Source organism: Orcinus orca, chromosome 5 (genome assembly GCF_937001465.1).
Source record: "Orcinus orca chromosome 5, mOrcOrc1.1, whole genome shotgun sequence".
NCBI lineage: Eukaryota > Metazoa > Chordata > Mammalia > Artiodactyla > Delphinidae > Orcinus > Orcinus orca.
The window spans coordinates 76,006,196-76,018,754 of record NC_064563.1 but is presented as its reverse complement, the minus strand read 5'-3'; the positions used below and the strand labels follow the sequence as shown (position 1 = coordinate 76,018,754).

At 51.5% G+C, this 12,559-nt stretch overlaps 1 protein-coding gene across 1 annotated transcript in view; it reads left to right on the top strand.

Annotated features, from left to right (window-relative positions):
* XXYLT1 (xyloside xylosyltransferase 1) overlaps positions 1-12,559 on the top strand; it is a 190,411-nt gene that overhangs the window by 29,575 nt on the left and 148,277 nt on the right. The window contains exon 2 of the mRNA XM_004278770.3: positions 3,105-3,252. Within this exon, the coding sequence (XP_004278818.1) occupies positions 3,105-3,252 (148 nt within the window). The remainder of the gene's footprint in view (positions 1-3,104; positions 3,253-12,559) is intronic.

Sequence of the window (12,559 nt, the reverse complement as noted above, 5' to 3'; positions counted from 1 at the left end):
ATGGCTGAGTAATATTCCATTGTATATATGTGCCACATCTGCTTTATCCATTCGTCTGTCGATGGACACTTTTAGGTTGCTTCCATGTCCTGGCTATTGTAAATAGAGCTGCAATGAACATTTTGGTACATGACTCTTTTTGAATTATGGTTTTCTCAGGGTATATGCCCAGTAGTGGCATTGCTGGGTTGTATGGTGGTTCTATTTTTAGTTTTTTAAGGAACCTCCATACTGTTCTCCCTAGTGGCTGTATCAATTTACATTCCCACCAACAGTGCAAGAGGGTTCCCTTTTCTCCACACCCTCTCCAGCATTTATTGTTTGTAGAGTTTGTGATGATGGCCATTCCGACTGGTGTGAGGTGATACCTCACTGTAGTTTTGATTTGCATTTCTCTAATGATTAGTGATGTTGAGCATCCTTTCATGTGTTTGTTGGCAGTCTGTATATCTTCTTTGGAGAAATGTCTATTTAGGTCTTCTGCCCATTTTTGGATTGGGTTGTTTGTTTTTTTTGATATTGAGCTGCATGAGCTGCTTGTAAATTTTGGAGATTAATCCTCTGTCAGTTGCTTCGTTTGCAGATATTTTCTCCCATTCTGAGGGTTGTCTTTTCGTCTTCTTTATGGTTTCCTTTGCTGTGCAAAAGCTTTGAAGTTTCATTAGGTCCCATTTGTTTATTTTTGTTTTTATTTCCATTTCTCTAGGAGGTGGGTCAAAAAGGATCTTGCTATGGTTTATGTCATAGAGTGTTCTGCCTATGTTTTCCTCTAAGAGTTTTATAGTTTTATAGTGTCTGGCCTTACATTTAGGTCTTTAATCCATTTTTAGTTTATTTTTGTGTATGGTGTTAGGGAGTGTTCATTCATCCTTTTACATGTAGCTGTCCAGTTTTCCCAGCACCACTTATTGAAGAGGCTGTGGGCTAGGTGTTTTATCTGCTTGTCCCAAGTGGTCCTAACAGCCACCTGGGATGGAGGTGTCATCATTACTGGGTTATCCATGAAGAAATTGAGTCTCCGAGAGGTCTAGTAACTTGTGCAAAATGCAGCTCATTTAATTCAGCGAACCTGTCCTGATGGCTTGGGGTTGGGCCCAGGGCAAAGAGCAGTCACAGCCCCTGGCCTCCAGGAGTGCCCCATCCTACCGATGCAGAAACAGGACCTGCAGAGGAGACGGACAAGGAAATGGCGCCTTCCTCCCTATGACACAGGGCGTGCAGGGCAGCGTGACGAATTGTGGGAGGCCATGGGGAGGCCGGAGTGGGTGCCTACCAAGGCTGGAAGACTGGATGGGAGTTCACCCGGCAGCTGGTGGCTGGGAGAATGAGTTCCAGACAATGCAAAGGGCAGGTGCAACACGTAAGGACAAAGGACACCAAGGTGTGGTGGGCAGGGTAAGGACTGCCTGGTTCAGTTCTGCTCAGTCCCCAGGGGAGGGAGAGCTGAGGGGTAGCCAGAGCCACTAGTGCAGGGCCTTGCTGGGGCATTTGGACTGTAACCCAGGGCACTGAGGAGCCATATGAAGTTTTGAAGCCAAAGAGAGAGAGAAATGAATTTGTATGTTTGGAAAATTACTCAAGGGGCACAACAGAGTCTGGCTTGGAGGGGGGCAAGGCAGGAGGTGGGAAAGCTTGTGGGGTTTGTGATTCCCGTGCAGCCAGGATGTCAGGTGCGTGAGGTGTGTGGGGTGTACGAGGCCAAAGCCATAGTTTGGTACCTGTGTTGAGAAACAGCAGAACAGGTCTGGAGTCCCCATCCCAGGCTGAGAGATCACAAAAAAGGAAAAAGTCAAATAGAAGAAAAAAAGCAGTCAGTAAAAGGATAAAGGAAAATAGTGCATTAGAAGGGAAATGTCAAGAAGTTGTAAAAAGACTTTTATGAAGAGATAAAAAATTTAAAGAGTTCCAGCTAGGGAATGATAAGGACTAACAGAATATGAAAGATTTCTTTTTTTTTTTTTTTTTTGCTGTACGCGGGCCTCTCACTGTTGTGGCCTCTCCCGTTGCGGAGCACAGGCTCCGGACGCGCAGGCTCAGCGGCCATGGCTTACGGGCCCAGCTGCTCCACAGCATGTGGGATCTTCCCGGACCGGGGCACGAACCCGTGTCCCCTGCATCGGTAGGCAGACTCTCAACCACTGTGCCACCAGGGAAGCCCTAAAATATTTCTTTTTTAAGTTTTTAAAACACTTTTCTAAAACACTTTTCTAAGTGTTTTAGAAATTTAAGTGGATCTGAGGATAAAAAGCAAACACTTAAGTGAGTTAAGACAAAAACAGATTTCTGGCCAAAAGCAGAACCTAAACTAGGAAGAAGCAGACGGGGCAGCTGGCCGCTGCAGGGCCTTCAGAGGTGCTTATTCCAACCGTCTGACCACTGACGGCTCTGGGACTGTGGGCTGGGTGGGTGACACCGTGGGCTGGCCCGGGCAGAGTCGAGGGAGAGGGCAGAGGTAAGCGACAAAATGGAGCCTAAGTGCTTTGGGGACTTCTCGGGCACCACCCACACCTGTCTTTTCTCCTGCAGGCAGGGCCACTGAGAGTGTAGGCTAGCCAGATGGGGCCTCGCACGGCCCCTCCTTTCACTGTCGGCGCCCTGTTCAGGCAGGTTCTTGGCCCTGGAGTCTGGGTGGTGGCGGCCGAGCAGCTCATGGCCGTTTCGCAGGCTCCTGTCCTGTTAGCCACCAGGGAAGAGGGAGGTGGAAGGTCATCAGCAGATGTCTGTGAGCGTTGAAGACTGGGTGCGTTTATTGAGCGCCTCTCGCGTGCAGTGGAGCGTGCTTTAACCTGGTTTCCAGTCTGGGCACAGAGCTTCCTCCAGGGTGGCCCAGTTTGAAGTTCAGAAGCTGCTCCCATTCCCCATTCAGGCTCGCAGTCCTCTTCCACTACACCCCACGTGCCTGCCTGCACACGCTCACACTCGGCATCCCCGTCCCCATAGCCAGCCTCTGCGGACTCCCCACTGCTCCCTGTTTCGTTAGCTCTTAGGGATTCCAAGTCCTATGCTCGTGGGCCCTGGAGAGGTCTGCCCCCTCCTCAGCCGGCGCGCGTGCCGGGTGCCCGGGTAGGGTACTCACTTCCGCCATTTCCTGTGCCCTTCTGCAGGTTGTCTTCCATGACGTCGGTGTGCTGACGGACAGGCTCTTCCCCGTCGTGGAGGCCATGCAGAAGCACTTCAGTGCCGGCTCCGGGACCTACTACAGCGACTCCATCTTCTTCCTTTCAGTGGCCATGCATCAGATCATGCCCAAAGGTAACCTGAGCTGCGGGGTAGTAGCCCCTGGGGTGTGACTTTGCATCTGTTTTCCTGGCCCCAATACTGCTGGTGTCCCGTATCAGAGAGAAGAGCTCCACTCCAACACGAGGGAGAGGGCGAGGGGGCCAGCCAAGCCCTCTATGTGCAGAGTTTCCTGCACAGAGACTCTAGGGCAGGGCCCTGGGCTGCACAGCTCCTGGAGTCCATTCACAAGTTCACGGTGTGAGTTGTGCAGTGTGGAGTCCCTGGGTCGGGGCATCTGGGCTCCAGCTCGGATTCTGCTCCTTATACGCAGCCCCCTCTGGGACTCAGTTTGCTTATCTGTAAAATGGCAGGTTGGACTAGATAACCCTCCATCCCAGTCTGTTGATCCTGCTTTTTCTGGTTTGAACCTGTACTTATCTGACTTTAAAATATCAAATCTATAGGTGTTAGAGGTGCAAATTATGACTTAGTAATAAGACTTTTTCTGAAACGCTGATGCATGGTTAAAGTATTTTCTGGGCTTTAGTCCCTCCAGGGCAGAAGAGATGTGATTGTCTGATCTGTGGTAGGCTGGCCTTGTGTGGAAGTGCTGGCAGGTTATCCTTGGATTAGAAGACTTGAAGGGGGTGAGGGTCTTATTCATGGGGTGTTCCAGACTTCTGGGTTCATTTCCTCCGAATTGCCCATGATTGATTCTGGAGCGCTGGGTATTGCCCCCAGCCCCCATTTCTGGCTGCGGTGAACCACGAGCTGAGCATTTTAGGGGTGACGAGGGGAGTTCTGGGGTCTGGGGGTAGCAGCTATCCAAACTGTGACTAGTTGAGTTTTCTGAGGTTCCCAGACCAGGCGGGACCTGACAGCTGAGGGGCCAGCCTGGCCGCTTGGTGGAGGCCCGCTGCTCAAGCCCAGCAGCCCAGGGTAGGAGAGGAGTCAGGAGCACCACCATTTGAATTCCTGGTGAAGCAGGAACCCAGGAGTCAGAGGATGAGGCTGGGCTCCTGTTGGCAGGTTGTCAGAGCACAGGAAGATCTAGCCCACCGTTTTGGCTGGGCCTTTGTCTCCGTAGGGCAAGTTCCTGCACCACAGAGGCCTCTGATTGTTCTCTTAGCTGTAAGGCAAGAGCTCAGGGAGCTTCAGTGAGCTCAGGTCTGAAGGAGATGGGGGACAAACTCACCTAAAGGGCACGGGGAGGAGAGCTGGCATTTGTGATTCTGTGAGGAGACCAGGTGCAGCTCGGTCAGCTCCCCAAGTCTCCCCCCCTCTGCCATAGCCCTGGAGGTTACACATGAGAGCTGACCGAGGAGTTGAGTGATGAGCAGTTATTTCTCTCCCCTCAGGTGGGCAGGTGTGATCTCTCTGGGCAGGCCCTGTGCAGGTGCCGTGGGCCTCTCAGACTGGAGGAAGGTGTGGCTCCTCCTCTCCTGGATTCCAGGGGAGAAGACAGACGTGGGCGCTGGTCCCAGCTCTCCCTCTAACCCCTGTGTGTCTTTGCTGAGGCCTCAGTTTCCCCACCTAGAAATGAGGAGTCTGAACTAGTGAAGAGTCCAGGGTTACGGGAATCTCCTATGGGATTCTGTAGTTCTGGGGAGAGGAGGAAGAGGGGTTCTACCCTTTCCCTGCCTCTCTCTCCCATCCCCACCTCACTCCTAGCGGTCCATCTTGATCGCTCTGTAGATCAGGCTTGGGAGCAGGATTCTATTTGGGCAAAAGGTTTCGTGGTTAAACTTGCACTTTGAAACGTCTTGACTAGATGGGCCTTAGGGGCTGCCCAGTCCTGTTGTCCTGCATGCACAATTGGCCTTGAATGAAGCTCTGTGACAGAAGAACTGGCAAAGGACTGGGAGATCTGGGAGGAGGCGCGCCTGACCTTCCTTTCCCTCTTTCTCCCTCCTTTCCTCATCAGCTGGTAGGTCTCTGCCCATCATGTGCTAAACTCTAGGCCAGGTTTTGCTTTGGGGCACCCAGAGGGAGAGGGTTGTCAGGACAGAGAAGATACTTCTGCCTCACGGCCCTGGCATGGACCAGGCTGTGAACTGTAAGTGCAGATGACAAGAGTTAGGGACTCAGCTCGCTGCCCCTCTGCCTCGCTCACTCTGCCCTGCCCCAGAGCCTGGCCTTGCCCCTGGGGCCATGTCTGCGGAGAAGAGGCTTTGCCTGGAGCTTTGCTGTCCATGCAGTAGATCAGATCATAGGGTCCCTCCAGGTGATCTGTGGGCTCTGAGGGCCCGATGTCAGGGGGTGAGGAAGGAGCTGTGTGAGATGTGCCGACCCAAACACGGACTCTTTTCTTGGGTTCTTTAGGCAAATGATTCACTGCCAGAGGTTCATTTTTACATCCACTCAAAGTCCACTTCCTTAGAAGCACGTTATTAGGAGTTAACTAAAGTTTGATAATCATCAAATAAAACGCACAGTCCTGGAGTTCCCCTCGGAGTTTGGGTGTTTCCACCGAGCAGTCTGGCTGCTGCACAACACTTGGCAGTGTTGCAGAGCTCCTACCAGGCAGATCTTTTGGAATTCTTGCAATTTTCGGAAGGATGCTTTGTTTTCCAGCACCATTAGTGCTGTCTTGAGTGTGTCATGGCTCTTTATTGCTGCCTTTTTTGTATTCATTGTTTTCAATCATAGAAATTGCTGTTGTTTTGTGCTTTTTTTTCTAAATTAATTTATTTGTTTTTATTTTTGGCTGTGTTGGGTCTTCGTTGCTGCGTGCAGGCTTTCTCTAGTTGTGGCGAGCAGGGGCTACTCTTTGTTGTGGTGCGCGGGCTTCTCATTGCAGTGGCTGCTCTTGTTGTAGAGCATGGGCTCCAGGCACACGGGCTTCAGCAGTTGCAGCATGCAGCCTCAGTAGTTGTGGCTCGCGGGCTCTAGAGCACAGGCTCAATAGTTGTGGCTTGTGGGCGCTAGAGCGCAGGCTCAGTAGTTGTGGCACATGGGCTTAATTGCCTCACGGCATGTGGGATCTTCCCGGATCAGGGCTCAAACCCGTGTCCCCTGAATTGGCAGGCGGATTCTTAACCACTGGGCCACCAGGGGAGCCCCTGTTTTGTGCTTTGTTGATTGTTTTGTTCTTGTGTAATTGCTGCATTCTTGCTATTTTAGTTTATTTTGTTTCTTTTACAGTGTTCTTTTTCCTCTGGGAAAGTGAGAATGGGATGTGGGTGGATCACAAACCCTTGGTCTTGCCCAGGAGAGCTGGGTCAGAAGAGCTTGTGTTCCCCTGAGTCATGTCTCAGGAGGTCCTGTCAGGTGTTTGCCCCCAAACTCCAGGTTGTTTCTTTCTGTGCATTGAAGCCTCTTTTCCCCTCCCCTTTCTGAAGCATGTTACCCTTCTGTACTCAAACTGCCATTACAGTACGTTTACTTATTTTTCTATTTTTAAAGTAACAGTCATTCATAAAAAAAAATCTGAAAACTACATTAAAATAGAAAAAAGTTATCCCTTTATTACTACATAAATATCATTACTGTTAATTCTCTGATTATCTTCTAATATCTTCCCAGCACGTAGCTTTTTGAAAATTTAAGCAAAGTAGGAGTTATACTACATATTTAAAGCATTTTGAGTGAGTCTTTTTTATATATTAGCCTATGAAATCGAACCTTCATTTCAGCTTAAGCTCAAAAATGAAAGAAGTAGTACAAGTAGATCTGTATTATGACTTTTTCAGTTGATGTCACTCATCACCGTTTTCTGTGTAATCACAGTGTTTGAAAATTTTTGGACCAATTCCATTGAGTAGATGAACCTTAGTTCATCTTATCATTTCTGTGTTCTCAGCTACCTAGATGCTTTCTGGTTTTTCCTACAATCATCAATTACACTGTGATGAATTCCCTCATGCATAAAGATTCTTTTCTTTACTTAGGGTTATTTCCTTAGGCTAGCTCCCCTCAGGTGGAATTCGTGGGCCAAAGGTGAGCCTTACAGAGCCAGCCTGTGTCAACTGCCCCAGCCCCACTGTCTCAGCCTGCACGTGCCAGGTTCTGTACAGTTTGCTAAGCCCGTTGATGTCTGGCCTCTCAGGGGGACCTGAGGCAGCTGTATTCGAGCTTCAGTTGCTGTCCCCACGTGACAGGAGAGGAAGCTAGGAGCTGAGGGCAGGCCACTTCTCCGAGTTCTAGGGTGAGCTGGGCCTCCCCGCAGGTTCCTGAGGCCTTGGCCAACCGTGCTCGTTCTGACGGCAAGACCTGTGTGCCAGCCTCTCATACCCGCGCAGCCCCTTGAGGCTTCCAAAGCGTGGCCTCCTCTCCTCTTCTGGGCCCCTTGCTGCAGCCCTGCGGAGGGGGCCTGGCTGGGCTGGGTGGGCGATGGTTAACCCCTTGTGTTTTGCCCCGACTGTCCCCTTCGGCTCAGACCACATCCTCAGAGACAAATGAAGGGGCCTTGCTGGTGGAACGCACTGGCTCTGATTTTAGTCAGACCTTGGTTTTCCTTCCATTGCTTGTCGGAGGAGCCACGTGTGGCTGGCTGGCCCTGCCGCTCGCACTTGCCTGCCCACGTACCCTACACAGACACGCAGCCTCTCTCTCTCCTCACTCACACCCACAGGGCTTTTATCTCCTGTCAGTGGTGTTGGGTTTGTCACCACTGGAAGCATTACGCAATGGAAAAGAAAATATTTTTTTCCCAACTGGAGCTGGAGGGTGCAAAGAGCAGCTTCCCTCTCCTTGTCACACGGCTCCGAGGAGCTATTGGCCCCGGCTTAGAGACACGGACCATAAAAACAGCCCTTACGCAGATTGAGCCACGATGCCTGGTCCATGGTTGAGGTGGGGATCCCCTGGGCAGGGAAGGCAGGTGCCCAGACAGTCAGCAGTGGGTAGGGTTGGCCACAGGCCCTGGGAGACTTTCTTGGAAGGCTCTCCTGTCCTGTGGTCAACCCTTCGCCAATAGACATCCTTTGCCAAGGGTCTGATGTTTGCACGACATGGTGCTGGGCACTCTGGGTGTCCCAGAGATGTTTGCTGGGTTGCCGCTTGGTGGGCTCCTGGTGGTGGGATGGGTGGCATGGTCCAACAACTAGGCAGGACGTCATGAAGACCACCAGGGAGATCCACACCGTGCTGAGCATTCAGGAGAGGATGAGTCCCAGGCATTTGGCAGGAAGTAGGAGGACTTCATAGGGGAGGTGGTATTTGAGGTAGCCTTTGAAGGGTGGGTAAGATGTCATTGTGGAAACAGGTAGTGAGCAGTGCAGGCAGGTGGGAAGAGTGTGGTGAGTGTTTGGGAGACAGCACACCACCTCTTTTGACAAACACATTAGGGCACGTGCTGGGAAGCAGTGATGGAAGAGATGGGCGAAGGGGGTTTGCATGTGTATGGGGGCTTGGATGCCAGACGGGGGGCTTGCTCTGAACACAGGGGACAGAGCCTTTGTGAACATTCCGACAGGGAGGAACTTGACTAGATCCATGCTTTACGATGGGTCTGAGGCTGGGAGTGGATTACCGGGGGAGCTGTTGGTGTCCAGCTGCATATCTTTTCTGGGTGTCCATTGGCTGGACAGGCTGTGAGAGACCCACAGGTGGACTCCCTGGCCTCAAGCAGCAGCTAATCTGGAGTGTGTGTGTATGTGCATGTGCACGTGTGTACCAAGCATGTCACATCCAGAAGGTGAACTGCAGTGCCGGGTGAGACCTGACAGGCATCCCAGCTTTTGCACTGCCTCCCTCTTTCCATGAGAGGGGCTGCAGATGGTGTTACACTGGCTGCTGTGGGAACAGTTACGAACTAACTTCAGCTTTTAGCAACTCTGTGGGTTAGGAACAAAAGGAAGTGAAGAGTTTATGAGAGTAGGCAGAGCAGACAGTCTTCCACTCTGAGCTCATAAACCCCAGTAAAACCAAGGCAGATATTTCTGCCGTGGAACCTCTTGCGCAGTCAGTCCTTTGCAAGTGCTAACTAAACTTGGTGTGAATTAACCTCCAGTCTGATTGCTTTCCTCTGACACTGAATGGAGATAGATGACCCAAGGGAATGGGATGAATATGACAAATGAGGTTGAGGGAAAGGTGGAAGGAAGGAGGAAAAAAGGATTTTGGAGCCTGGTGCTCTCCTGGGGTCTTTTGGAGATAGGCTCAGGCATGTCTTGAGAAACCCCTGAGTCTAGGCAGAAGGAGGTTGGAAAGGTCGAGGAGACCCTCCTCTCCTCTTCTAGTACTTTCCTTCCTAGACCCCATGAGTCTGGCTCCTGGGCCCTGGAACCCAGGCCTGGGCCATAGAGCTCGGCTTTAGCTGTGTATCTGCTTGGCTTCTGTCGGCTAGCCTGGGCACCTGACCATTTTTACCCTGGCGTCTGTTGAGCTAGGGGTATAGAAACTTCCAAGCGAAAACTTCCGGCTTCTTGATGAGCCTTGGGCAAAACCGGCTCCATGGGAGGTGGGCGTTTATAGACCTTGGGCCCCAGTGGAGCCTGGGCAGCTGCCTGCTCTGGTCTGTGCACGTTATAGGGTCATGTTTCCAGGCGCCTTGTGTTTCTGTTGGTTTCCCGGCCTTGCAGTTGAGGACTGAAGTTCTGTACAATCCTGTGTCTACACAGAGGAGGGGTGGGTTCGAGTGTCGCAGCCTCTCCTGACTTGGCCTGTGGTCAGGGCATTCCGAGAATTAATGAGATGATACCTCCGATAGCCCTCAGTACTGTGCCTGGCACGTGGTGAGTGCCCAGTAATTGTGGCAGTATGAGATGGGCCTCCAAACACAGCACTGAAGGGTGTGGGGCTGGAGTTATTCTCAGACTTAGGCCACCCACTTTTGCCTTTTGGAAAGAGCCTCTGATACGGGAGAAGGAGATTTTCTGGATGATCCTGGGCAAGTCATGTGACCTCTTGTCTCCCAGGTGAGGATTGCCATCCCTGACCTGCCTTCCCCTCAGGGTTACTGTGAGCCAGAAATAGAGTAATGCAGCTTAAAATACTTCTCCCCCCCACCTCCCAAGACCAGCTCCCAGAATCAGAGTACTTGAAATCTGTGCAATCGTAGCACATTATTATTACCAACATGGTCAGCCCCATCCTGCTCATGTTTCCTAAGGAGATTTGTGAGTAAAAAGATCAGGCAGGGGCTTCCCTGGTGGTGCCGTGGTTGAGAGTCTGCGTGCCGATGCAGGGGACACGGGTTCGTGCCCCAGTCCGGGAAGATCCCACATGCCGCGGAGCGGCTGGGCCCGTGAGCCATGGCCGCTGAGCCTGCGCGTCCAGAGCCTGTGCTCCGCAACGGGAGAGGCCACGATAGTGAGAGGCCTGTGTACCGCCAAAAAAAAAAAAAAAAAAAAAAATCAGGCAAATGCAAAATGTTGTAAACTCCCTGAAAATGTAGGACTTGGGCCCTGAGTGTCCTCTGCCCCAGAGTCACATTCTTGAAGACACGTGTGATGCTTGCTGTTGTAGAACAGAATGAAAAGGCAACTGGGGATGAGTAGAGGGTGGCTCAGTCCTGCTCCCAGCACCCTTTCTCCAGGCATCATGGGTGCCATCACCCCTGAGCACCCTTCTTTCAGCGATCTGTCCCTGGGGCCTTGGTGTCTGTCCTGAGGCCAGAGGCAGACGATTGGACTCTTGTGAGGACATTCTTGGACCTACTTTGGGTTGGCGGCGCTGGATGGAAAAAGCTGGTGTGAATCTCAGGTAATTCGTGCACGGGTGCATCTCAGCCCAGGTTTACAGGCCCACGTGAGAAAGAATGGAGTCAGGGCTAGGAAGCCTGCAGGCTGGAGATAAAACCAAAATGGGAAAATCCACACGGGCAGCTCTCATTCATTCATTCCTGCTTTGAAACACTGAATCAGTGTGCAGTCTTTTGCAGAAAGCCTTTAAAATTCCATCTCCTGTTTTTCTTTTTTCCTTGGGTGAAATTTGACAAATGTAGTAAAAGCTATACCCAGTGTGGGCTTCTTTGTTCTGTGCTTTTTGTGCTCTTACTCACTACCGTGGGGGGTCATTAATATTCTCCACTGTTGTCTCATAGCAGTTTTATAAACAGAGAAGGCTTTTAAGGCTGGGTTTTGGAACTTTATAATTTCGCTCAGTTAGAACCCAAATCAGGAAGCTCGTCTATAACCAATGTTTAATCATCCCTCAGTGAGGCAGACATGTGTCTGGTAGGAGGGGTCCTGCAGCAGGATGTACATACATTCTGGAACCTGGGGTGCAGTGGAGAAGGGGTGGGGATCCTGGGGGTGGCCTCTTCTCTGCCCCTACCCCATCAGGCTCAGTATCGGGAGAAAGCAGAAGCAAGGGGCCCCCTAAACTCATTGATGCTGTTTTAACTGGTTTGCCAGTTCCTGAAATCCTTAATGGGAAAGGCGGCAGCTGTACCCACAGTTAGTCCCGCGGCCTCTGCTTACTCCAGGGATGAAGGGACCTGAGGGGTGGTTTAGTGTGATGTGGAATTGGCTGTGGTGAGGGGGCCTCTCTCCGTTCCCCGATTCCTCTCCAGGGGACAGTGATGTAGACTGGCCTGAGGACCCTGTTTACTAGTGGGCACGGTCACTGCGTAAGAGGTCTCATGCATGAGTGTGCCTTCCCTTCTCTCTGGAGTTTTCTGCTGGCTCCTGAGACAGGAGACGTGGTGGGAACAGGGCTGCCTCAGCAGGGCCGGGTGGGGAGCACCGTTGCCCTCTCTCTCCCGCACCCCTCAGGCTTACCTGTGCGGGAGGAGAGTGAGGTCCTGCTGAGACTTTGGGCCTCAGCCACGTTCTCCAGCCTGGTTTGCCAGGGAGTCCTGCATCGCAGCCCAGCTGATAACAAGGTGGTACTTGACTTTCCCACCCGCCGTGACTGCTGGGGTGCCTAGATGTCTCAGAAGCCTCCTCAGGAGGGCTCACTGGGCTTCTCCGAGTTCTCTGGTCAAGGTAACATCTCAGACTGCCTAACCCCCTCCTGACTCCTAACAGAGGCTCTGGGTGAACAGCCTCGCTTCTCCGTACCGCTGACTCTCTGTTTAGAAAATGGGGATAAATGACTGTACAGACGTCATAGGGTTGGACGGGGACTGAGATGGCGTCTGCAGAGTCATAGTCCCTGGGACTAATAACATATGTCACTAGTACCTCTCCTCTCGGCGGGTCCAGTGCATAGCAGCACATCAAAAGCTCTGGTAAGTGCTGAAGTTGAAAAAAAAAAAAAAAAGTTTAACTTAGTTTCACCCAGTATTTCTCAAATGTAACTTATCACAGAACCCCTTTCTGAGGAATCCTTATTCACATTCTGAGGCAGGGCTGTTTCACGGGACTCACTTTAAGAAATGCTGCCCTCGAACTAGAGTAGTAAACACACCACACTGGCGTAGCTCTCTCGGGGGGGGGGGGGTGGGGGTGGA